Genomic DNA, 27,322 nt, shown 5'->3' with positions numbered 1-27,322 from the left:
GAGCCCCGAACCCCTAGAGAAACACACCATACCATCTGACTTTGAAGTGTTCCAGGATATTTTCTGTAAACAGGCAGCCAAACAGTTACCCCCACATTGGCCATGGGACTGTGCCATAGACCTGCTGCCTGGAGCCACACTCCCCAAGGGTCGAGTATATCCCCTGTCCATCCTGGAGTGCAAGGCAGGATTGCATCAAGGAGGCTCTCAAACAAAGGTTTATCCGTCCTTCCACCTCTCCGGCTGCCTCGAGCTTCTTCTTTGTGAGCAAGTACGGAGGCTTGAATATCGAACCCTCAATGCTCATACCGTCAAACTCCCGTATCCACTTCCCCTGGTCCTAGCCGCCCTCTAGGAACTCCTTGGGGCTTGCGTCTTCTTCAATCTGAACCTGAGGAGTGAGTATAACCTCATTCTGGGAGGGCAACAAGTGGAAGACGGAGTTCATAACCCCCTCCAGCCACTACGAATATCAGATTATGCCGTAAGGCCTTTCCAACTCACCGTCTGTTTTCCAGGGGTTCATGAATGAGGTGTTCCTCCATCCTTTTGTCAGTTTACATCAATGACATTCTAATTCACTCCTTGAAACTGGCTGAACATCGCCACCACGTCACGCAGATCCTGGAACAACTCAGGAGATGCTGCCTTTACCTGAAGTGAGAAGTGTGAGTTTCACTGCTCCATGTTGCATTTCCTCGACTACATCCTCAGTGTAGATGGCATCCAGATGGACAAGGGGAAGGTCCGGGCCATCCGTGACTGGCCCCAGCTGCAGTCTGTCAAGGAATGATTCCTCAGATTTGCCAACTTCAACCGCAGATTTATTCAAGGCTTCAGCCTCCTCTCAGCCCCCCTCACTTCCATGCTTCGTCTCTGTCCTGGACCCTCGAAGCTCGGGCCACCTACAAAAAGCTCCAGGAAGCCTTCAGCACTTCAGTTCTCTAAGGTCTGCAGGGGAATTCCCCTCAGAGGCCTCACCATTTGATAGACCTTAAGTGGATGAGGCTGAGCAAGTGTCAAAGTTCAGTTAAGGGGTAGTCTGAATCCAACATAGCTGTGTCTGGGAACTTGTGGTGTATACACTGGACAACATATGGGACCCCCCCAGCACCAGCTAATAAAGCTTCTACAACTAGCTCCTGCTCAGGACCATTTCATAACCAGCTTATAACCAACTAATAATGACCGGATTAAACCAGCTCAAATCAGCTGCCATGCATCAAAACATACATCACCAGCATATTCTTGTATCATCAATTTTTTCCTAGTCAGACTTACTTGACGCTCTCTGAATCAAAGTTTGTTGTGTCTGTTGGGGAAGTGTGAATATGATAGTTATTTTTTCATAAAATCCAAAAGCCAACTTGTTTGTTGGTGATTATCTGTGTGGTGTGAATTGGCCTTAACACCGTCAACAAGAAAATGACAGTGGTTAAAGCAACTGATCACAGGGATGTGGATATGTTTACATTAGCTCTGCAATTTAGTATTAAGTCAAGTCACATTTATTTAATCCTATATGGTGCTTTATACAATACAGATTGCTTTGAAACAGCTTAACTACTAAATAGCAAAGAACTGGAATCCCTGAGCACACCCACCTATTGTTACAAAATGATGTGAAAATAATTCTGCTCATTCACAGAAAACAATATTTTGATTTAGCTCTTGCAAGCCATGTTTTGTGTTAGAAAAGCCACATGCGAGGGAGTGACAATGGCCATGAATATTTAGTGATTCACACCTGAGAGACAAAGGGCCTCCCATAATGAGCCATCAGTCAGTAATGTGTCTGTGAAGCAGGTAACAAAAAATGTGTGGAGAGTAAAATAATGGGGGTTTTGATTATTTATATTTTATTTATGTGACCGGTGTTATCTGCATTTAGTTTTTTCTCGGAGTAGTAACCAGACGGACATCGGTTGACGGTTCGACTCTTCATTTACTGTATAAAGCATGAAACAGTCTTTACACAGTGTCAATTCACGCTTTGTCTTTTCTCTCCCGTGCACAGACAGTGCAGAAAAGGGGAAGAGAAAATAGAATAAAACTGTCAAACAATAAAATCAATTTAACGAGTGACAAAACAGCATACCTGTATAAAACATGAAACAGTCTTTACACTGTGTGAATTCGCCCTTTGTCTTTTCTGTTAAATGGAAGGGAAAGGGAAGTGGTGTGTGTTCCCATACTTGGAATTTGTGCTCTGCATTTAACCCATCCAAGTGTGCACACAGTAGTGAACATACACCCGGAGCAGTGGGCAGCCAATGCTGCGGCGCCCGGGGAGCAGCTGGGGGTTCAGTGCCTTGCTCAAGGGTCTCACCTCAGTCGTGGTATTGAGGATGGAGAGAGTGTTGGTTATTCACTCCCCCCACCTACAATCCCTGCTGGACCTGAGACTCGAACCCACAACTTGATCAAACTTAGTGAAAATACAGAAATAATCAAATATACATGTAAAATAATGTAACAGATATGATTTAAACAGTATAAAGTATAAAAGTACTTTTTAAAGTAAAAATGAAATTAGATTAATCAGAGCTCATTAGAAACCCACCCAGGTGCAAAGACAGGAAATTAAGGCTACGTCCACACGAAGCCAGATTTCTCCATATCTGATCTTTTTTTTTGCCTCAAATTCCGTAAACACGGAGTCGTCTCAGGAAATATCTGTGTCCACACGGAATCACTGAAACCGACTGAAAACGATGTAGTACACATGCCAGACCAATATGTGGCCACAGAGATACACAAAAAAACAAAGAAGAAGACTTGGACCATGTGCGTAAACCTTGCGTGCTGAATACAAACTAACACACAAAGCAGAAGATTTTGCTTTAATAAAGCTAATGAGCTCAGTAGGTTCTGCAGCACGAACACAGGCACATAGTCTGACATTGTTGTTGTTGTTGTCGCTGTTATGTGACGCAGCGGTGTCTGATTAGGGGCGAGACGTGGGCTGATGACATCATCGTTTCAGAAAATATACGGATTCGCCGTTTTCAAATACGGCGTTTTCAAATTTATCCACCCTGGGACCCGGTTTCAAAAATGATCGGTTTCACTCTTCGAAAACGCCGGTTTCGTGTGGACGAAACGCCTATACGGTAAAAAATTTATGCGTATACAGAAAAACGCGTCTTCGTGTGGATGGGGCCTAAATAGACAAGAAAATCATTATTTTATAGAAAGATTACTTTTTTGACTATTTTCCATTGTGGTACAGTAAAGTTTTTTTTATTTGCTTGATTGAAGCTGTTTCATGAAAAACGTAACTTATTTGAAAAAAAAAAAATCACGGTTAGAACACAATTCATAGAATGTGGTTGATATTGTTCCAGTGTTGGTTATCTGTAAAACAAGTGATTTAATCAAAGTTTAACAAAGACTGATTTCATGTCCATCTTCATATAACATTATTTCAAGGTGCAAACCTGATAAAAAAAAAAAAATCAATGTTAAATTTCAACATGAATCCAATGATAGTTAGGCTGATGCATTAACATTGATTCAGTGTTGATGTAGTGTTGGTATACTACCTGGGGTATTAACTTTAGGCTCCTTATGCTTTCGAATCGCTCTTGCAGTACTTTGATATCATACGACGATCGGTCTGCGCTGTACTCTTCTGAATCATTGCTGGATCTTAGTCTTGTTTGAGAGTGTTCCGTGACAATATTATAGACAAATTAGATGCATTATGTCCTTAATAATATCTGTTTAGTGTGTTTAGTGACACAGAATAGATGGTTTACTGTTTAACTTATTGTTTTACTTTTTGCATTAGCATTGACTTGCTTTCCACAAGGACCAGGAACAAGGAAATGGTGACCAGGAAATGCTGCCTCAGCTTATATCTATCATGGCATCAAGCTTACAAGATGCAGGAGAGAACATTAGGGGCATTCGTGCATATACAGTGTCATAATTTAATCAATCATTCACTTCAGTGACAATTATGCTGAGATCAAGGTCTTTTAATGCCATAAAATTCCCAGTGTTCAGCAATGTGGTTTAATCAATGTACTTGAACGTGGATTTGAACTGGATTACAAATTCAAAGCTGTGTTTCCATTGACGGGTTAAAATGAACAGATGTGCATATTAAATAGAAATGCATTGAAAATAATATTGAAGGCAAGGATAAAAAGAAAAAGAAAAACTTGAGTAAAATGTAAATGCACAAAAACATGTAAAACGCAGTGTGAACATACATACACACACACTTATAGACAGTTTAGTCTCAATTTAATAGGTGCCTTTGGATTGTGGGGGAAACAGGAGCACAGAAATGAACCTCCATCCATCCATCCATCTTCTTCCGCTTATCCGGGGCCGGGTCGCGGGGGCAGCAGTCTAAGCAGGGATGCCCAGACTTCTCTCTCCCTAGACACTTCCTCCAGCTCTTCCGGGGGGACACCGAGGCGTTCCCAGGCCAGCCGGGAGACATAGTCTCTCCAGCGTGTCCTAGGTCTTCCCCGGGGTCTCCTCCCAGTGGGACGCGCCCGGAACACCTTCCCGGGAAGGCGTCCAGGAGGCATCCGGAACAGATGCCCGAGCCACCTCAGCTGACCCCTCTCAATGTGAAGGAGCAGCGGCTCTACTCTGAGCTCCTCCCGAGTGACCGAGCTTCTCACCCTATCTCCAAGGGATCGCCCAGCCACCCTGCGGAGAAAGCTCATTTCAGCCGCCTGTATCCGGGATCTTGTCCTTTCGGTCATGACCCAAAGCTCATGACCATAGGTGAGAGTAGGAACGTAGATTGACCGGTAAATCGAGAGCTTCGCCTTGCGGCTCAGCTCTTTCTTCACCACGACAGACCGGTACACTGGATGGATGGAGGTGACATTTTTCAGAAGAGTAAGCTCAGTAACAGTCAGGATCAACAGACCAGTCATTCTGAATCACGATTGCTTTAACTTTCCGTTCGCTTGTGTCACTGTGCTCTGGAAGATTTTCTTTGTTTTTTTCATGACTGTTACTACAAGTGTCAAGGAAGGTCAGGAACACAGGTATGAATATGATGCCATGGAGGGCCCCAAACAGAATGACTAAGAACATGATCTTGAAGAAGGTCCTGAAGATGTAGCTTTTGGCAGCCGCGAGCACCACCACACCAGCGATAGTGGACACGGCACCCTGAATGATCGGATAGCCCAGTTTATTGATGGCATCCATGGCTTTTTCATTCGCCGAGGATTTTTCACTTGACACAAAAGCATAGGATATGTGAGCAGAGAAGTCAACAGAAAATCCGATACAAATAACAAGAATTATCATAGACACAGCGTCTAAACTAACATCCCATAATGCCATGAAACCGGCCACTCCCACAATGACAGATGCGATGGAAAATGTCACCCAGAGAGAGCAGAGAGGGTTTGGGATCAGCAGGAGTGAAATAACTAACATCGCAACTGTAGCAACCACTAAGTTTTGGATTGTATTACTGATGATGACAGCAAATTGGTCGAAATAGATGAATGAAGGGTGGTACACAATCAGATCAATTGGTGTCTGCAACTTCCCACATATTTCTGCAGTTTCTCTAAATGCATTCAGCATGTTCTTCTCATCGAGCGATGTACGGATGTTCGCAGTCTGAATGAACATACGTGATGCATGAATTTGGTTGTTAGTGAAATTAACATCTTGACTAAATCCAAACTGAGTAAGAAATGCAGTTAAATGGCTTTTGAATTGCGTTTCATTGTCTAAATCGAAACCAGCATTCAGTCCAAACGTCATGTATGCACTCAGCCAAGAAACATGTAGAATGCCTGAATCTGCCATTGACAGATTTTGAAATTTTTCCAAACACAAGTCAAGACTTTTGCGAGCAGTTGTGTTCCAGTATTGAAAGTCTTCATCCTTTATAACTAACATGACATTGGGACCAAAGGCAGAGAAGAATTCATCTTCTTTGTCATAGTAACTACCAACATAAGAGCCATCTTCTGCTAAATTTTTCACATCTAGACCTTCCTGTATTTGGAAGCACCCATAGATACTGACTGCCAAATACCCGGCGTAGATCAGACACACGAGTGTCTTAACCCATGCTCTTGTTAGAAACGGGCCGTAATAGTTTTTAAAGAATGAATCCATTGGCATCTCAAATTCCTTATGTGTGTCTTCATCATACGCCCCACCAACACAACAACCTGTACCATCACCAGTGGCTTCTGGGACTTTCATGCAGGTCAGCCAGTGTCTGTTGCCTTTCTCTCGCCTTCCGTTCAGTGCGAGACACGCGCCAAAGAAAGTAATGTTGAAGATGAAGCAGAACAGTAGAGCTGTGCTGGTGTACAAGCAGAAGGACTGAACTGAGCGGAAGGGTGTCGCAAGACCGACGTAGAAAGCCAGCACATCCGTCAGCGTGGTGATCGTTATGGACACGCCGGCCTCCTTATATGTTTCTGCTAAGCGAACCTCGACGTCTTTATCAACTTCAGTCTTCTGCCAGCAGGAGATCATAATGAACATGTCGTCAACACCAACACCTGGACAACAACAGAGCCTGTTAATATCAGCTGCGAGACGCCTACTAGGTGAGGAAATAAATGAAATTTACCGAGAATCAGAAAGGGGGCTGTTTGCACGGTCATGGCAAATGGCATCCCGCAGAACATCAGCAGTCCAAAACTGGCCAACACGGCCATACCAGCAGAGACAACGCCCAACGCAGCCACCCACACCTTCGTCCTGACACAGTCTAACCTGTGGGAAGGACACAAGGGATGAATAACATAGCTAGTGATAGAAATGTGCTAATGGGATTTTTAATTCTGTACCATACCTTAAACAAGACAGAACTGAAATGGTAATGGCCAGGACATACGTAACAGCGAAAAGGGGGATGATAGAGTCTGAGTTGTTCTCAAACTCATTCTGTCTTGATATCGATGTAAAGTAAGACACATGGACCTGTAAAAATTCAACACAAATGACTGTTCATTATAGTTACTGTGAAGAATTCCTTTTGTATATAACATAGTGAAGAATTAGTTAGGGACACGAACAGCCTGCAGAAAAATCAAGAAAATGTACATAGATTTGGTTCATTTTCTCAAAATTTTGGAACCGTTGTCAAAATGACTTTTGGTGCTTTAGTTTCAGTTATTGGAGATTAATTGATTAATGACACTTGAGGTACTTTTACACACACACACACACACACACACACAATCAGGTTGCTTACCGTTTTCTGTTCTGTAGAGTTTGAGAGGAGTTTAACAAAGCCATCGAGCCAATAAGGGGTTTCCTTTGTCTTCTTCTCATCTAAGAAGTAAAAAAGCCTGACCGCTCTGGCACTGGTGAGCTCTGAGCTATTCAGTTTTACACCACCAATGGTTGTTCCCAAAAAAATGTTATTATATATCGGATATGTTATGTTTGAAGACAACATTTCAGTAGCATTGTAATTGATAATGTCTAAAATTGCATTTGGTATGCACCTTCCCTTTGTTTTGGCACAGAGGTTTTCAAAAGTGTTTCTTGTCATTATACTTTTCACTTGTCTGTCTATCTCTATAATTTCGTTGAAAGCTGCTTCAGTTAATATATTTTCTCCTTGCAAGTCTGTGATGATCAAAGAGGCATAAGTGCCTTCAGACGCAAGCCGTAACTCAGAAAACTCTTCGGATTGTGGGAAATTTTCCACCACAATTGCCCTCTCCAACTTGGCAGGTCCATTGATAGGTGTAAACTGGTCTTCAATATCATTTGCCTCCCTCTCCTGAAGAAAAACAAAACCAGCTCCAAGGGCAGCAGCCACATATAAAGATAATAAAAGAAACACACATGGATGTCTACCAACAACACAACCAAGTTTCTCAAAGGCCAGAGACAGAGGTCGTTCGATGCAGTCTGTTTTACACTTCGCCATCCTCCATACACTTCAACAGTTTACGGTGAATCTCTTGCTCTTCTGCAAAGCCCAGAAACATCCTCCTCCTACAACGAATCAGTGTTTTCATACCATATTTATAGCCTGAGCTGAACACTAATTTGTTACTTTTTAACAAAATAAGGTTACTCATTAACAGACTTCCTTGTTTGCACCTGCCCAGTGTGTCACTCCCAGGAACTGCGTGATTAACTAATGGGACATTTTCAATCTTAGGGGGATTTCCTACAATGCCCGGGAATTCCTCCATCCAGGAAATATTTGATAGAGCTTAAAACCTGCACTAGCCAATTCAGATTCACTTCTGCAAGGGCAAAAGACATGGGTCCAGTATGAAACACTTGATTTTGTAATACAAAAATTAATTCAATCAATAACAAGTAAAAAATTCCAATCATCCACATCAGTTTGCTTTAACTCGTCAAGACAATAGAATCTGACAAGAGGTTGCATAATTAAACACACAATTACAAAAAGAAAAAAATCACCTATTATGCAAAATTCACTTTTACGTGTTTTACTAACAAAGTTCGGGAGGAGCATGTTCAGATAATTAACCCAGCCAATACATCATCAGCAATCACACAGTCTATCCTATCAGCTCGAGAGAGAACCTCTATAAATAGCCCAGTCATCTTGCCCTCATTCTCTCTACAGTCTTTCAGCATTCGGCTCGCTCATTTGGCCACTTTTATCATGGACCCAATTTTTTTCCTGTACAACGACGAGACCGATGCTATGCTGCAAATTGCCGGCCCCAGGATCATTCTTTCTCCTCCAGACACAGCACCAGACCAGCCACACGCTTTCCACAACACCGAGCCTTAACCTCGCCTCCACTGGCGAGACTTTCCATCCTCCCTGGCATCCTGGTACTATTCGGCTGTGTCAACAATTCCTCTGATTGGAAAGTGGAAAGTATTTAAGCCCGAGGCAAACGCTGATTAATTCCGACGCACCGTTCTCATGGAGGGGGATCCGTACGATCTATTTGTCACCCTGCAAATCAGCCAACTTCACTCCCAAATCCACTCCAGCCACCAAGGCGGCCAATAAATTGAGCAAAGCCCCGAACTCGCCTCGCTCGACACCATCGTTCTGCACAAGACCCGGCTCTCTGCGAACATCAGGTCGCAGCAGCAGGCTTTCAACAAGCCTGGGCCGCGCCGCAGTTCTCACTACAGCAAAGCCTCACTCGCTTCCCGCTTTGACTCAGTCTTTCACTACGGCTCTTTCAGCCGCAGTGCCGTATGCAGCCAGGCCTCCAGCTCTCGTAGCAGAGGCTAGTGGGATTCTGCCGTGTTGCAAAATAATTAATTCATTTAATTAATGCTCTCCCTGGACAGCATGCCAAATACGCATAACCTTTACTCGGTTTACTATATGTAAGTGTGAACTTGTGAAATGGTGTTTGGACATGTTTGTTTGCAGTGTGGGAACACAACCATCCTACAATGATAAAAATTCCACGCAGATAACAGGTCAGTGCATGAGTGTTTCGTCCCACTTTCAGTGCATTTGACTTCCCATATGCAGGGGTCTGTCCAGGATTTTATATTTGGAGTGGCAAAGTTGGGGCAACTAGGCTTGTCACCAGGGTCACAATTGTACATTTGCTGAGGGATATGCAAGATCAGTGTTGTCTCCCTCGTGCATTCTATTCCCTAACACTAACCCTCACATAAAACTTTATGCAAGTCAAATTAGGGGTGAAAAAAGTGATAAATATGCATCCCTCCTCTCCCAGTTTTCCAAAAGAAGCATTTTATAACAACCCATTAACCCCTGATGGCCATACTGTTCCCATTTGAAGCAATTTTTTTTCAATTTGTCTCCAAATTATGCCTATTTTTTAATGCATTGTTTTCCCACCTTTGTCTTTTTCTGTTTTGCACCCCTTAACATTTCCCTCCTCTATTCATTTTATTTAATATAAGACAGTGTCTGTAATGTCAAAGGGTGAGAGATTTATGCTCAGTTGATAATTCTTATTTATTAAAACTTATTTCATCTTTGTTTATGTGTAACATGTAATCTTTTGATTGTTTATAAGGTTTTATTCAATAAGATTTTCACAGAATGATTTCGGCACAAATGTAGCGCATCAGAATCATGGGTTTGAATTGATCTCAGGCAGGGGCAGGTCTAGGGCGAGTAGATATACGGGGTCCAAACACATCCGTGAATACTCGGGGGGAAAAAATTATATATAAAAAAAATATATATATATATATATATATATATATATATATATATATATATATATATATATATATATATATATATAAGCTAAGTAGATTTAGACATGCAGGGTTCTGTAGCCTAGTTTATATCCACATTCATCTGCACTGTGCTTAGTTACAATTTGTAAAAATATAAAAAATTGGAATGTAGAAATATTGAATGATATGATACTTTTAAATATGAAAAATACAATTGCCAGTAGATGGCGGCAAGCCACTCTCTTAAGTGAGTCGCTGAGTCGTTTATTCAATCGATTCTTTCAAAACGATTCACTCAAAGAAATAAACTATTTTTACTATTTTACTATTTACACAGACCATGCTAACCAAACCGTTCATATAATCGCTCTAAATGCGTGTGTGTGTCTGTGTCCTATAGGAACTCTGCATATAATTGATTATATATGGTAGCCCTTTTCCTGAAGACGTCGGAGCGTCGGAGCTCTCTCAAGTGCTTGAATCAGCTTTGCTTGACAGTATTCTCAAGCTTGCGGTCATCCCTGTTGCTTGTGCACCTTTTCCTACCCAAATTCTTCCTTCCAGTCAACTTTGCATTTAATATGCTTTGATACAGCACTCTGTAAACAGCCACAGCTTTCAGTAATGACCCTCTGTGACTTACCCTCTTTGTGGAGGGCGTGTCACAGAGTTTCAGTCACCTTAGAGCCACCCACCCCCTTGCGAAATCACTGAAAATTGGAAAGTTATCTTTAAAGGAATGCTGCTAGTTACCGGGGAACAGTTTAGCACCAATAACTGGAGGAGGGGGTATCTGAAAGTGTTCTCTAATTTTGATCAGGGTTCTTTTTTAAATGCTTCATTTGAGTTTTTCATACTGTACTTCAGAATATATCTAACTTATGAAATGTTTAAAAAACTGTCCTTCTAGTCCTGTTAGGATAACTTCAAGCCTATTATGACACCTTCTATACAGAAACATGGAAACATGATTGAAAGCCATGGAAAGTGCTATGCTTATCATCGAGTAAACATGATTTTGGTGGTAAACATGCCTTGTAATAACTCATTTTTGAACTTTTTGTTAGAATAACTTGGATACAACATGACAAAATTATATTTGTTTAGTGTTTTCTGCCATCTGCTGGAAACAAGCTGAACTCTCTGCATTCAGCAGTGCTTTATATAAATTCAAAGGGTCTGAATTTTGCATTTATGCCACTGCGTGTGGGCATGGGAAGCTTTTCAGTCTAGGCCAGTCTAGGTATAGATTTAGTAAAGAAAAAGCCAAGACTTAAAATGCAGTTGCCAACTTTTTATTAACATTAAAAACAAAGCCCAAATGTTATCTGCTATACAGTACAACCTCCTCTCTCCTCACTGTTTTTCAGAAATTCTTGCAGATATCCAAATAACTGCTTGTAAAGTTAGAAACAAGGTATTTAACTGAGGAACTAAAAAGTTAACCAGTCCTGATATTTGTTCATTATTTTGCAGGTGGCAGCGGGACTTCAGCTGGAGGGTTTGGCTCATCGTCAATCTTTATATCACGACAGAACAACACTGGTTCTTGACCAAGACCCATTTTGTACTGCCACAGATATAAACGCTCATTTGGTTTCAGCTCAAATGTGAGATTTTCTTCCACTTCAGTTGCTTCACTCCAGCTTTCGTTTTCAGTGCTGACATGTGAACCTCCATATTCAGTTGAAAAAGAGAACTGGTACTTCGCAATTAACCCTAAGAGGTCTTTAGATTCAGCCGAGGTTGACATGGCTATCTTCCAGTTGTGTGTGATCTGGGACATCTTCTCCTTATTGTATCCAACCCTTTTAATGACTTTATTTTGCCAGGTCACTGGTGTATTGCTGTCATTACTTATGGTTTTAATGTTCTCCCAAATGCCAAAGGCTGGGCCTTTAGTCATTGACAGCCCTCCAGGAAGGAAGTTAAGAATATCGGGATGAACAGAATAGACAGCAGTGCACTCGTCTTTGTTGAAGTTGGTCCCTTTGTAGTACTCAACTCCCCATTCTGAGGCTGGCTTGAGGAAGTAGTAGTGGTTTGGCAGGCCCCAGTAATACAGACCGTTTCTGCAGTTGGGATGCAGCGGGTATTCTACAGCATCCGAGTCTTTATTCATGTTTGTTGTTCTTCGGTAAGTGCCTTTTCCTTGGAAGATGATGTAAAAATTGCCAAAGGCTCCGAGGTAGTGGTCTCCACCCTGGCAGTTGGGATGAAGGCTGTAAACCACACTATCGCTGTCTGTCGTCAGGTTGCTGACTCTGCGGTATGACTTGTCCTTGATGATGTAAAAGTTGCCATCTCCAGTACCAAGGTAATGGTCTCCATTTTGGCAGGCAGGGTGCAGACTCAAAATAGTGATGTCTAAACCTTTATTAAAATTACTTGACTGCATATAGCAGCCGAGGTCAGAGCGGATTATATAATAGTAGTCGTTCACGCCGCAGATGTCTGTACCTTTGGTTTTGTTCTTGGGAATAATCCCCTTCATCGTGCCTGAACCTGCAACACAGAATAAGCCAAGCGTTCAGTCTCCAGCCCTAATGGAAATCTGTCGTTCTACTCGTACTATAGAGTGGGCTGACTGATTACCAAAACATTGCATCTTAGTTCATGAAAGAGGAAAAAGAAAGTTAAATGTTGCTGTAATTCTGAGCTTTTATTTAAGTATGATTAATAGTTTTGCAGGAAAAATGAATGCACCTCTAATATGTAATGTTTTGTGGTGAGTCATTTATCATTTATATTTCTCCAAACAAACTCGTGGCTTATTGATATTTGTATTGTTGTGATTAGGTAAAGCTGTGCTGATGTGGATCTGCTTAAGGCTGCACCAGTCTTGGGACTTGGACCTGCATCATGTGAGCTAAAAGTCCAGGGTCCTTAAACACTATGCTGTCTGAAACTAACAAAAAACATTGCTGCATTATCAATTGCACAGTTAATTGTTCTGACCGGTGGATTTCATTTGCAACTATATAAACCCTTACACTGTTTTCCCCATAAAATCATCAGCTTCTGGCTGAAACATCAAGTTCAGAATCGAAAAATCATACTAAATCGCACTTGTACTGTTTTATCACTTTACAGTTGCAAACCTCTATCTGAGCTACAGTATGTGTGTGCATTGGTACACTGTATCAACCATTCCTGGAAATACATGACAGGCAGTTTTTGATAAAACTATGAGTCTGGCGAACAACTATTGACAAAGAAAACTGGAAGACATCTAGAACACTAGACTTGCTAAATAATGATCACAATAGCAATATGCAAAAATAATAAAAGATGCACGTCTATACACGGGAATGCCACCACTCGTCTAGAAATGGTTTGCATTGTGGTCCTATTGCTGTTATATTCATTAATTAATCATGTCATCATTTTGCTAGTTAGCATTTTTAAAACATCTAAATAATATTGTTTGAATATCTGTAATAGCTGTCCTTCTTCTAGTGGTACCCAACAAACATATACACTATAAGCCCACAAGTGCACACTTACTTGGACAACTGTAGACTGCAGAACTAGTTCTGAAGAGCAGCTCTTCTCCTGTCAATCGTGAGAGATACCCGCGCTCCAAACTCTTTTAAAGCTTCAAAGAGGGCTGGAGAAACACACCCACAGGCTTCCAGGAAGACCAAGTATAGGTCTCTGCAGGAAACCAATGGGACTTACCAGATCGGTGGGCAGGGCCAAAACAGAGGGGGGTTTTCGACCCAGAGCCGTTGAGAAACAGAGTTGCGACAACAGAGGTTCAAAACGCTCGATCGACACCTCAAATAGTTCCAGGAAGGTCATAGCGGCCAATCGGATTGCATTGAGTTAGAGCAGCGGTTCCCAAACTGGGGGCGCAGAGTTATTTACTGAGGCTCGTCACTCTGAAGCCATAAATATAGATATTTAATCAATTATATGCAGAGTTCCTATAGGACACAGACACACACACGCATTTAGAGCGATTATTTGAACGGTTTGGTTAGCATGGTCTGTGAGTAAATGGTAAAATAGTAAAAATAGTTTCTTACTTTGTTCCCTGAGTGAATCGTTTTGAAAGAATCGATTGCATAAATGACTCAGCGACTCACTTAAGACAGTGGCTTGCTGCCATCTACTGGCAATTGTATTTTTCATATTTAAAAGTATCATATTTCATATTTCTATATTCTGATATTTTTACAAATTGTAACTAAGTCCAGTGTAAAGGCAAGTGGATATAAGGTAGGCTACAGAACCCTGCATGTTTAATTATACTTAGCTTTAAAAAATAATAATATAAATCATTTTTTGTCCCAGGATGTGTTTGGACCCCGTATATCTACTCGCCCTAGACCTGCCCCTGCCTGAGATCAATTCAAACCCATGATTCTGATGCGCTACATTTGTGCCGAAATCATTCTGTGAAAATCTTATTGAATAAAACCTTATAAATAATCAAAAGATTACATGTTACACATAAACAAAGATGAAATAAGTTCTTTTAATCAGTTAAAAATAAAATGATCAATTGAGCTTCAGTCTCTCATCCTTTGACATTACAGACACTGTCTTATCCTAAATAAAATGAATAGAGGAGCTAAATGTTCAGGGGTGCAGAACAGAAAAAGACAAAGGTGGGGAAACAATGCTTTAAAATGAGGACAGCTCAACTAGTCCCATTTCGTAGAAAATGTTTAATTCAAAACAGTGCTAAACTTGGACAAAAAGTGTTTTTTTTATGTTATAATAGTGATTTTTTTAATGTCTTAAAATAAATCCTAACGCAAACCGTGAAAATAACTGTATTGGAAACGGCAAATGTAGCAATGAGTGATCCACGGCAGCCATCTATAGTGGAAATATCAAGTCTTTTTCATTTTACTAAGTGTTTGTTTTCAACCAGGCAGCAGAAATCGTCCACTTGCATGACACATTTTCCATGAATTATCTACATTAATTAAAAACAAATTGTTAATTTTATAATGTTCCCTTTTTGTGTAAATACAAAAATAGGCATAATTTGGAGACAAATTTTAAAACCTGCTTCAAATGGGAGCAGTATGGCCATCAGGAGTGTAGAGATTTCATATAGAGAGATATCAAACAACTCACTCGAAGGAGAATCTAAAATCTTCCTCGTCTCCGAACCATCACGAGTGCTAAGTTAATTATCACTACCGCTGACGTCGATATCCTATAGTGGTTCCTGTCAGCGTTTTCTTGTCCACTCAGAAGAGAGATTGCTCAAGATTAGTCAAGAAACAACAAAGGTTTTTTGTATCCAGGACTGCAAGATTCTTTTTAGCAACCCATGGAGGAACCTCGTAATCTGATCAGCATGTATAGATCATGAACTAATGCATTGATCCAACAGGAAACGCTGATTAAATTAACTGACTGCCCCCAGGCCCTCAAAACACCAGCTCTGTAACATGACCGTCACATGACTGCTGCGTGTGCATCTCCAGCTGTTCTTTTAATGGACAAAGAGATTCAAACTTACATGAAGAGTTCTCAAAAGAACAGTCATTTAAAATCATTTAAAGCGTTGGAGCAATATGCTTACCAATAAGTGTGTTCCAGGCCCTTTTATGTGTGATGTATTAGTTCTAATCTTTTTATTCTAGCAGGAAAAGCTATTAACGTGTGTGAAATATATCGAGTTTGATTTCGTATGAATGGTCATGAGAAATGCAACAATTCAGTGTGAATTATGTCTATTTTCAACATTATACGAATGAGGAATACTTTTATAAGAAGTTATTAGAAATATTCCCCACATGAAGATCGCAGATTACATTAAGCCAGTGGTTCTCAAACTTTTTTGGTCGTAAGAAAGTAAGAAACTATTTTTACTATTTTACCATTTACTCACAGACCATGCTAACCAAACCGTTCATATAATCGCTCTAAATGCGTGTGTGTGTCTGTGTCCTATAGGAACTCTGCATATAATTGATTAAATATCTATATTTATGGCTTCAGAGTGACGAGCCTCAGTAAATAACTCTGCGCCCCCAGTTTGGGAACCGCTGCTCTAACTCAATGCAATCCGATTGGCCGCTATGACCTTCCTGGAACTATTTGAGGTGTCGATCGAGCGTTTTGAACCTCTGTTGTCGCAACTCTGTTTCTCAACGGCTCTGGGTCGAAAACCCCCCTCTGTTTTGGCCCTGCCCACCGATCTGGTAAGTCCCATTGGTTTCCTGCAGAGACCTATACTTGGTCTTCCTAGAAGCCTGTGGGTGTGTTTCTCCAGCCCTCTTTGAAGCTTTAAAAGAGTTTGGAGCGCGGGTATCTCTCACGATTGACAGGAGAAGAGCTGCTCTTCAGAACTAGTTCTGCAGTCTACAGTTGTCCAAGTAAGTGTGCACTTGTGGGCTTATAGTGTATATGTTTGTTGGGTACCACTAGAAGAAGGACAGCTATTACAGATATTCAAACAATATTATTTAGATGTTTTAAAAATGCTAACTAGCAAAATGATGACATGATTAATTAATGAATATAACAGCAATAGGACCACAATGCAAACCATTTCTAGACGAGTGGTGGCATTCCCATGTATAGACGTGCATCTTTTATTATTTTTGCATATTGCTATTGTGATCATTATTTAGCAAACTCAACTTTGCTAAATAATGTGTTCTAGATGTCTTCCAGTTTTCTTTGTCAATAGTTGTTCGCCAGACTCATAGTTTTATCAAAAACTGCCTGTCATGTATTTCCAGGAATGGTTGATACAGTGTACCAATGCACACACATACTGTAGCTCAGATAGAGGTTTGCAACTGTAAAGTGATAAAACAGTACAAGTGCGATTTAGTGTGATTTTTCGATTCTGAACTTGATGTTTCAGCCAGAAGCTGATGATTTTATGGGGAAAACAGTGTAAGGGTTTATATAGTTGCAAATGAAATCCACCGGTCAGAACAATTAACTGTGCAATTGATAATGCAGCAATGTTTTTTGTTAGTTTCAGACAGCATAGTGTTTAAGGACCCTGGACCTTTACCTCACATGATGCAGGTCCAAGTCCCAAGACTGGTGCAGCCTTAAGCAGATCCACATCAGCACAGCTTTACCTAATCACAACAATACAAATATCAATCAGCCACGAGTTTGTTTGGAGAAATATAAATGATAAATGACTCACCACAAAACATTACATATTAGAGGTGCATTCATTTTTCCTGCAAAACTATTAATCATACTTAAATAAAAGCTCAGAATTATAGCAACATTTCTTTTTCCTCTTTCATGAACTAAGATGCAATGTTTTGGTAATCAGTCAGCCCACTCTATAGTACGAGTAGAACGACAGATTTCCATTAGGGCTGGAGACTGAACGCTTGGCTTATTCTGTGTTGCAGGTTCAGGCACGATGAAGGGGATTATTCCCAAGAACAAAACCAAAGGTACTGACATCTGCGGCGTGAACGACTACTATTATATAATCCGCTCTGACCTCGGCTGCTATATGCAGTCAAGTAATTTTAATAAAGGTTTAGACATCACTATTTTGAGTCTGCACCCTGCCTGCCAAAATGGAGACCATTACCTTGGTACTGGAGATGGCAACTTTTACATCATCAAGGACAAGTCATACCGCAGAGTCAGCAACCTGACGACAGACAGCGATAGTGTGGTTTACAGCCTTCATCCCAACTGCCAGGGTGGAGACCACTACCTCGGAGCCTTTGGCAATTTTTACATCATCTTCCAAGGAAAAGGCACTTACCGAAGAACAACAAACATGAATAAAGACTCGGATGCTGTAGAATACCCGCTGCATCCCAACTGCAGAAACGGTCTGTATTACTGGGGCCTGCCAAACCACTACTACTTCCTCAAGCCAGCCTCAGAATGGGGAGTTGAGTACTACAAAGGGACCAACTTCAACAAAGACGAGTGCACTGCTGTCTATTCTGTTCATCCCGATATTCTTAACTTCCTTCCTGGAGGGCTGTCAATGACTAAAGGCCCAGCCTTTGGCATTTGGGAGAACATTAAAACCATAAGTAATGACAGCAATACAACAGTGACCTGGCAAAATAAAGTCATTAAAAGGGTTGGATACAATAAGGAGAAGATGTCCCAGATCACACACAACTGGAAGATAGCCATGTCAACCTCGGCTGAATCTAAAGACCTCTTAGGGTTAATTGCGAAGTACCAGTTCTCTTTTTCAACTGAATATGGAGGTTCACATGTCAGCACTGAAAACGAAAGCTGGAGTGAAGCAACTGAAGTGGAAGAAAATCTCACATTTGAGCTGAAACCAAATGAGCGTTTATATCTGTGGCAGTACAAAATGGGTCTTGGTCAAGAACCAGTGTTGTTCTGTCGTGATATAAAGATTGACGATGAGCCAAACCCTCCAGCTGAAGTCCCGCTGCCACCTGCAAAATAATGAACAAACATCAGGACTGGTTAACTTTTTAGTTCCTCAGTTAAATACCTTGTTTCTAACTTTACAAGCAGTTATTTGGATATCTGCAAGAATTTCTGAAAAACAGTGAGGAGAGAGGAGGTTGTACTGTATAGCAGATAACATTTGGGCTTTGTTTTTAATGTTAATAAAAAGTTGGCAACTGCATTTTAAGTCTTGGCTTTTTCTTTACTAAATCTATACCTAGAATGGCCTAGACTGAAAAGCTTCCCATGCCCACACGCAGTGGCATAAATGCTAAATTCAGACCCTTTGAATTTCTATAAAGCACTGCTGAATGCAGAGAGTTCAGCTTGTTTCCAGCAGATGGCAGAAAACACTAAACAAATATAATTTTGTCATGTTGTATCCAAGTTATTCTAACAAATCGGTCTCCACCTGTCAAAAGTTAAAAAATGAGTTATTACAAGGCATGTTTACCACCAAAATCATGTTTACTCGATGATAAGCATAGCACTTTCCATGGCTTTCAATCATGTTTATAAAAAGAAAGAGAGTTATTTTTATGGTGTAAATTAAAAAGGCTCTGATTAATGAATATGTAGCCTACTACCATCTGAAAAAGCACTGATGAGATAAGAATGCAAAGAGAATATATTTTATTACATTAAATCCCTGTCAACTATTAAGTCACATAAACATGTGACTTTATTATTAAAAGTTGAGATTATTATTATTTTAAAATGAGAGTCTTTCTGCCTCAAAGTGCAAGTCAACGTAAAAGGGCACCTCGAGCGCTCTCAGCCAAGCCAGCAAGACTGGTGCCTTTCCCAATGACTGGCTGTTATAATAATAATAATGTAGCCGGGCTATGCGCGCGGTGGACACGGGCCCTTATATATGCCCACTGCCAGGCTTCACGGGCTCAGCACGCGAGTAAAAAAACTATTTATTTATTATTACATATATATAATGTAATAAATAAATACAAAATAATAAGTAGTAATAATAATTATTATTATTATTAAAATTGTCTGTATTTATTTTAGAGTAATGTTAACATGACAGACATAATCCCGAAACGAATATAAATAATTAAAAATATATATATAGAAAGGGACACAAATACAAATGGACACAATGAGTCATATTGTTTGTTTTATAGATATTATGTTTATACATAATATCTATAAATTGGCCTTTACACATTGAGTTTTTTTTATTAGAATTTTGAAATCCACTTCGAGTCGCTGACTGAGGTTTTCAAGATCTCAAGTTTTCAGTTTCTCAAATGGGAATGGATTGTAAAGCATCAAGATTGCAAAAATCCCTTGCCTCTTGTAGATGCAGCATAGGATGGATGTTCTGCATCATGAAGTGAACGCCATATGTTAAAACCCTAATCTGTTTCTTGGGGTCATGCGAACTTTCCTTAGTTAAAAAGCATGGCTCCCTTCATCTCAGTGACCTAGGATTTGTGACTTTTTCTACAGTATACAAATAAGTTACTTACATTATCACAGGAGAAATATAAAAGACATAAAACGTTAATTTGCCTCTAATTATTTCAGTAATTAGTACAAAAATTGAATTTGAAGTTTTCCATCAATCCTTCATACAGCACCTTTAAATCTGATCCAGAGAGAGCAGCGCTCATCATGTAAGCTTTATGTTGAAACAGCTTCGCAAAAAAGTCTATACAGTAGACTACATATCTGTGTTGCAAACATTAAATAATAACGAAAGTATTAGGATAAAATATTTATTTGTAGTTCCGATCAAAATTAGGAACTGACCTTTGTAACTAATGTTACGCTTCAAATAAAGACTGTATATGTTACATTATGGCAGAAGGTGGTGACCAGTGATTGAATGTATTTGATGTCTTAATTATTCATTCAAGAGATTCATTCAAAAACTCTGGAGGAAGTCTTCATTCATTTATTTCAAAAGATTTTTTACATAATGAATTCATTTAAATTATTACATTTTGTTTTTTAAATGTATTAAATTTTCCAATAAAACAACAGTGGGACTGGTATCTCATAACAACATGTACAGCTAGTACATATTAGACATTCAAATGCATAAGAGCAAAGACAGAAATAATCGAAAATTATAAACCAAAAGCAGAAAGACATAGTCCCTGAGTATCCTCAAGAAAGTTCCCGAGAGAGGACCAAATGCACCAGAACACAGATCTTTGATGTAAATCATAAGTTGATTTTTCCAATGGTAAAAGAGTTGTGGCCTGACTCATATTGATTGAAGGTATCTGAGCAGTTGACCATAATAATAGTATACCCAATGGGTAACATATTTAAGTAACATGGTAGATTTTGGAATAGGAAGTTATACATATTTTTAAATAGACTAATTTAAAACATTAAATAAAACATTTTGTCAGAACCTGAAAATAAATTGAATGAATGTGAATTTAGTGAGTCAAAGACACTGTTGATTTCCAGGGCATTAGTGCATACTTCTATCACAGCGACCTGCAAATGAAACATTTTTTCTATTACATATCATCATTTTATAATCATTGCTATTTGTGCAGCATATGTCATAAGTTATTGTACAGCTGTGAGAACACACTCACGTTTGTCAGCGTCCACTTTCTGCATCACTTCCTGTTTAGGGGTTTGAGACCACCTCAGTGTCACGTTTGTGAGTCCTCTATCAGCCAGAGCAGATCCCAACTGGAAATAACATTCATACTAAACTGGGTTATGTTTCCCGAACAATGACGTAACTCACTGATTAACCACCATAGTACAATGCATCGTTTTGGAAACTAACTAGCTAGTCACAACTGTTTCCTGAACATGGGCGCATCTCCGTCGTCTGAACCACGTTAGTTCAGCAACATAGGGCCACTGTTAATGACGTCACATGCATGTGGTGGAGGAATAACTTCTGCTATTTAACTGATTAGAGATGCTACTGTATTGAACATGGCACCTACTGACTCATTTATTATTTTTTTGTTCCCTGTTATTTTTCTTTATTTGATGTTTGATTGATCGCGTGTGCCCTCTTATGTCATACTCCGGGGTTCCCTTAGGCATTTAAGCACATGCGCACGTTTCTAAAATGGCGCTTACAATGGACGCGTAATTAAAAAGTACATAATTAAAATGCATTTATATTTAGATAGAATGGCAGATACAGATAGTCCTGCATGTTAGCTTGCTTGTTGTGCCCAAGAGCATATTTATTTAAGCCATATATCTTACTAACAAGAAACTATGCTTCTAACCACAGGTCGAGAGCTGTAGCTCCAACCATGTAAGTTTGCTACACTGATTGCGAACGTTCGTTTGAACTATGGTTTCGGGAAACACCAAATCGTTCAACTATGCTGGTAAAGATATACAGGGTGGGCCATTTATATGGATACACCGTAATAACATGGGAATGGTTGGTGATATTAAAGTCCTGTTTGTGGCACATTAGTATATGTGAGGGGGCAAACTCCTCAAGATGGGTGGTGACCATGGTGGCCATTTAGAAGTCGGCCATCTTGGATACAACTTTTGTTTTTTCAATAGGAAGAGGGCCATGTGACACATCAAACTTATTGGTAATGTCACAAGAAAAACAATGGTGTGCTTGGTTTCAACGTAACTTTATTCGTGCATGAGTTATTTACAAGTTTCTGACCACTTATATTGTAAATTTGTTGATGCTGTAAATAGTTTGACTGAATAATCAATAGGTGATCTGCACTCCTGTCGTGAACCTTTGTGTCATAATATATACCGCTTCTCTCTTTGCACATGCAACTGCACTGCAGGAGAACAACAGCTGATTTAGTTTTTAACAAATTCAGGTCATAATATTTAACAATGCAATGAGTGTTCGTTTTCGGGGGGTTTTTCTCACCTGTTTCAGAACGTTTTCTCTCATTGTAGAGTCGGTCAAATCATTGCTGGAGTGAAACAGCAGTTTTACAAATGATCTTTTTAAACAGGGACCTAGAAAAATATATTGTATATATGTAAATTCATTAAAATATAGATTGCACCCTACAAATGAGCTTGAATTTATTAAAACCTTTCCAAGCTCCTCACTGCGTCATATTGACAAAAATGTATAATGTGAAGAAATTATTATCTGATATATATCACACAGAGTGAGAATCTTCTTGTCTCCAGGAATATGAATAATCATGTAACGTCCCTCCATCCCATCACATGAGTAGCTGTAGGACTCACCTGCTGGAATATCAGGAATAACAGCATGTCTACAGACAGATAAACACATGAAGGATATAAAAATACTGTCATATCTGTATTAATCCTTCACATTTGTACTTGACGTCTCACGCTCTTTCAACCTCAAGTTTCTCACATGGGATTGTTGATGCCGTTGTTCTCCAAAGAGTTGGGATTGTGATCAATGGCCTTTTCAGCAAACCAGTCCGCAGATGTTGGCGACTGTATAGTAGCTCCAGTAACTGCCAGATTTTCTAAAAAATTTATGAAAAAAAAAAGTCATGAATCGTCTTGATGCACAAAGTTTGCAGCAGAGGGGAAGATTACTGAGGAACAACGACTGAAGATGAAGTGAGTTCCCTTTCGAGGGAACTTCAAGCTGCATCCTCTAGGGCAGTGGTTCCCAACCTGGGGGTCGTGACCCCCACTAGGGGTCGCTAAAGATTTACAAGGGGTCGTCAAGCTTGCTCTAGTTTGACCACAAGATGAAATTCCCGACAGTTAGTGCTACCCTTTAATATTCTGTATTATCATTAAAACCATTTGTTAACCAGGATTATAAAACTCACTTAAATACTGCCCAACATAAAGCAAAGGTAGTATCAATCTCACAGTCGCAGCATGCAACGTAGGTTTCGTTTTGTTTGAAAATATGGCGGAAAGCAGTGAAAGGTTTTACAGAGAGAAAATATATTAATTAAAATATAAATGAATTAGGGGTGTGCAATATGACGATTTTTGATCGTGGACGATAAAATCGCTCCACGATCTGCTTTTGAAGAAATATCATAGTATCGTGCTACAGAAAATATTATATCAAATACAGTTCTGGCGCCGCCATCTCTATATTCTGTACAACATACAGCGGTAGAGTTACTCTGACAGGACATTGCACTTCTTTGTACATGTGCAAAAGTACATTATTTGCATACAAGCCTTGCTGGTTAAATGTTTCATTCGCGCATACACCAGAAGCGCGCGCACTAAAACTCTTTCAAACAGCGCCGGATTACTGACCTAAGTTATCTTTTGCGCTAATACTGTCAAAACACACAAGGTTTACATATAGACTCGGTTATGTCTAAAATGAAAGTAAACTGTTGAGAGAAAAATGAATGTGTGTCTGTATATGCGTGCAGGTCTTAAAGGGACAGTACTAAACATGCTGTCGACTGTCATTAAAGAGATAGTTCACCCTACAATTGAATTCTGTCATTATTTACTCACTCACATGTTGTCCCAAAGCAGTATTCTGTGGGTGAGACATCCTCCCTCAAGTCTCCCTCCTTGCCATCTAAGCACCTTCAAGATACATCTCGCTTAAATGGCAGGGCATACACAGCAGCAGGTCAGGCTGTCCCTTCGTTGCGCACTATGGCAGTGCTTCAAGGTGTACCAGGCTAATCTGCTGAAAGACCTGGATAAAGGTGAAGGCCTTTTCCCTGCTGCGCCGCACCACGGATCTCAACGCTCTCGTCAGGACCAAAGTAAGCAAACCTGAACATCTACTCCCCTCCCTTGGGGGGCCTTACATCTGCCCTCGTCATCCCCTCTCTAATTCCCCCACCATCAACTCCACCTGACCGAGGTTAGGTAGGAACCTCCTGCGCTCGCATTTCAGTCTTTCATGCTGGACCTATGATGTTTTTTGTAGCAAATTTGCTTAAAAGGGAATTGTGTATAAATAATTACATTAATTATGATTAATTACAATTATTTATATCGGCTGACAGTAACTGTAGCAGAATTAAATTGCCATCAACTGATCTGTCAGTCCAGCGAACATTCAGTGCAAGTTCGTATCAACTCTAAGAAAGGATATTTCCTTGGTCACAGGAAATACTTTCCTATTAATGCATTAGAGCATGTAGCGAGGGTCAAAATTTTATATGAGACATTTAATATGCAAGGCAGAACCAGAAACTCGTAATTTGTGCTCACAACTTTTATTAACTAAACACTAACGCAAACTAGTCTAACAAACAAACAAACATACATACGTACTGTCATTCATACATGGGAAAAGGGCAAATGAGAGTTGATGAATGAAACCATCAGGAAAACCAGAGAATGCAGTTATGGAAAAAGTCAGTTTAAAAGTCAGCTTAAAGTGTTCAGAAGAGTTTTAGCTCACATCTTCCTCATCCTCTTAGGATCTAACAGAACCGCAGACTGCGAGGGGCGTCACTGAAGTGAGAGCTGTATCTGCTATAGAGGTCACACCTCTGGGGTGTCAAAGTAACCTACAAAGTGTGACCATTTCTTAATCTAATAACTAATTGATTTGTTAAATCAAATGCAAAATTGTGTGTCTGATTGGTCCAAATGCTACATTTTGGTCAGCTTCTATGTCTCATAGAAACTGCCTTACTGATGGTCCGCACCCGAGGCTTCTTCGGACTTCGCCTCCGGAATTTATTCACGGTTTGAAATGCAGAATGACACACCTGCACAAAAACTGCCCACACCTCCCAACGACCGGGCGCTCTGTCTGTCTCCAGCCGACATAAGGAAGACCCTATCTAGGATTAACCCACGCAAGGCTGCGGGTCCTGACAACATACCTGGCCGTGTTCTGAGAGACTGTGCTGCACAGCTGACAGATGTCCTAACAGATATCTTCAACACCTCGCTGAGCCAGGCAGTCGTCCCCACATGTCTCAAATCCACAACAATCATACCGGTACCAAAGAAATCACCTGTGTCCTGTCTCAATGACTACCGTCCCATAGCACTGACTCCAATCATGATGAAGTGCTTTGAGAGGCTAGTCATGCATAACATCAAAACCAGCCTCCCCAACACACTCGACCCGCTCCAGTTTGCATACCGTCCAAACCGCTCTACGGACGATGCAATTTCCTCCACCCTCCACCTGGCTCTTACCCACCTAGAAAATAAAGACTCCTATGTTACAATGCTTTTCATTGACTTCAGCTCGGCATTCAACACAATAATCCCACAACAGCTCATAAATAAACTAAACCTGCTGGGCCTTAACAATTCCCTGTGTAACTGGATCCTGGACTTTCTAACTGGAAGACCTCAGTCAGTCCGTGTCGGCAACAACACCTCGAGCACTACCACACTGAGCACAGGTGCCCCACAAGGCTGTGTGCTCAGCCCGCTGCTCTTCACACTGCTGACCCATGACTGTACTGCCAAGTTCAGCTCCAACCACATCATCAAGTTTGCTGATGACACAACAGTGGTAGGTCTCATCAGCAACAACGATGAAACACACTACAGAGAGGAAGTGGCACAGCTGGCTGAGTGGTGTGGCACAAACAATCTGTCCCTCAATGTGGAGAAGACAAAGGAGGTTGTGATGGACTTCAGAAGAAACTCCGTTGACCACCCCCCACTGACCATCGACAGCTCGACTGTGGAGAGAGTCAGCAGCACTAAATTCCTGGGGGTGCACATCACAGAGGATCTCACATGGACCACCAACATCATGTCACTCTCCAAAAAGGCACAACAGCACCTACACTTTCTCCGCCGGCTGAAAAGAGCAAGTCTCCCTCCACCCATCCTCACCACATTCTACAGAGGCACCATTGAGAGTGTGCTGACCAGCTGCATCACTGTCTGGTACGGGAACTGCAGTGCTGCTGACCGCAAGACCCTCCAGCGGACAGTGAACACAGCTGCAAAGATCATCGGTGCCCCTCTCCCCTCCATCCTGGACATTTTCCTTACACGATGCTCCAGCAAAACCAACAGCATCGTGAAGGACCCCACCCATCCCTCCCACAGTCTCTTCCAGCTCCTACCATCAGGAAGACGGTACCGGAGCATCAGAGCCCGCTCCGCCGGACTGCTCAACAGCTTTTTCCCCCAGGCTGTGAGAGCCCTGAACTCAAATCACCCCGCCCCCCTCTGAAATCCCTACCTCCTGAAACATGGACCCCCATGTGCAATCCGAAGTGTGCTACACACAGGTGAGTGGGCCTGTACAAACCACCTGTAGTAACACACTCTCCTCTATGTGCACTATGGACACTTTACACTATGTGCACTATGGACACTTTACACACACTGCTGCGTGTACACAATCCCACAAAAGACTCAGCAATATATGTATGTTTACATGCTCATGCATTACAAATCATCCCGCACTGTTCCCCAACCAGCTGCTGACTCAAATGTCTCTTTTTGCACATGTACAGTATTTGTGAAGCATTCGTATAGTTTGTATTTTTTATCCTCTATTTTTTTAGTTTGTATAGGGTAAATATTTATGTGAAGCATTCGTATAGTTTGTAGTTTTTTTTATCCTTTATTCTTTTAGTTTGTATAGGGTAAATATGTATAGTATACTTATAGTTAAAGGTGCCATAGAATGCATTGATACAGTATTTTTAAATTGTTCTCTGATATCTACACAGAAGGTATGTGGCTTAGGTAAGGGCAAAAAATCTCCAGAAACGATTTTACATGTCCATTTACAACCATTGGATTTCACCCTAGAATGAAACGGCCTGTTATTGGCTTATTTGGCAGGGTCATGAATAATAATGAGCTCTGCTCTGATTGGCTGTTTCACAGTACGGCTCATCAGCAAGAAGGTAGCACAGGGAGGAAAATA

The 27,322-nt window shown here is 40.7% G+C and overlaps 3 protein-coding genes across 3 annotated transcripts in view; all 3 read right to left on the bottom strand.

Moving 5' to 3' along the window:
- The window catches only part of LOC306856321 (uncharacterized protein), a 1,000,538-nt gene that overhangs the window by 207,979 nt on the left and 765,237 nt on the right, over window positions 1-27,322 (bottom strand). The window lies entirely within an intron of this gene.
- On the bottom strand, window positions 4,873-7,894 carry LOC306850163 (patched domain-containing protein 3-like; the record flags this gene model as incomplete). The annotated part of the gene is made up of 4 exons (XM_079385627.1): window positions 4,873-6,509; window positions 6,581-6,726; window positions 6,806-6,933; window positions 7,208-7,894. 4 exons carry the CDS (start codon window positions 7,892-7,894, stop codon window positions 4,873-4,875), a joined length of 2,598 nt encoding a protein of 865 aa, XP_079241753.1.
- Window positions 11,418-27,322, bottom strand: part of LOC306856510 (uncharacterized protein) — a 92,699-nt gene continuing 76,794 nt past the window's right edge. Inside the window, exon 2 of the mRNA XM_079395849.1 lies at window positions 11,418-13,436. Within this exon, the coding sequence (XP_079251975.1) occupies window positions 11,603-12,631 (1,029 nt within the window). The 5' untranslated portion in view covers window positions 12,632-13,436 and the 3' untranslated portion in view covers window positions 11,418-11,602. The remainder of the gene's footprint in view (window positions 13,437-27,322) is intronic.

Source organism: Barbus barbus (genome assembly GCF_936440315.1).
Source record: "Barbus barbus genome assembly, chromosome: 3".
Lineage (NCBI taxonomy): Eukaryota > Metazoa > Chordata > Actinopteri > Cypriniformes > Cyprinidae > Barbus > Barbus barbus.
The sequence above is the reverse complement of the archived record's forward strand: the minus strand, read 5'-3'. Positions and strand labels throughout refer to the sequence as shown.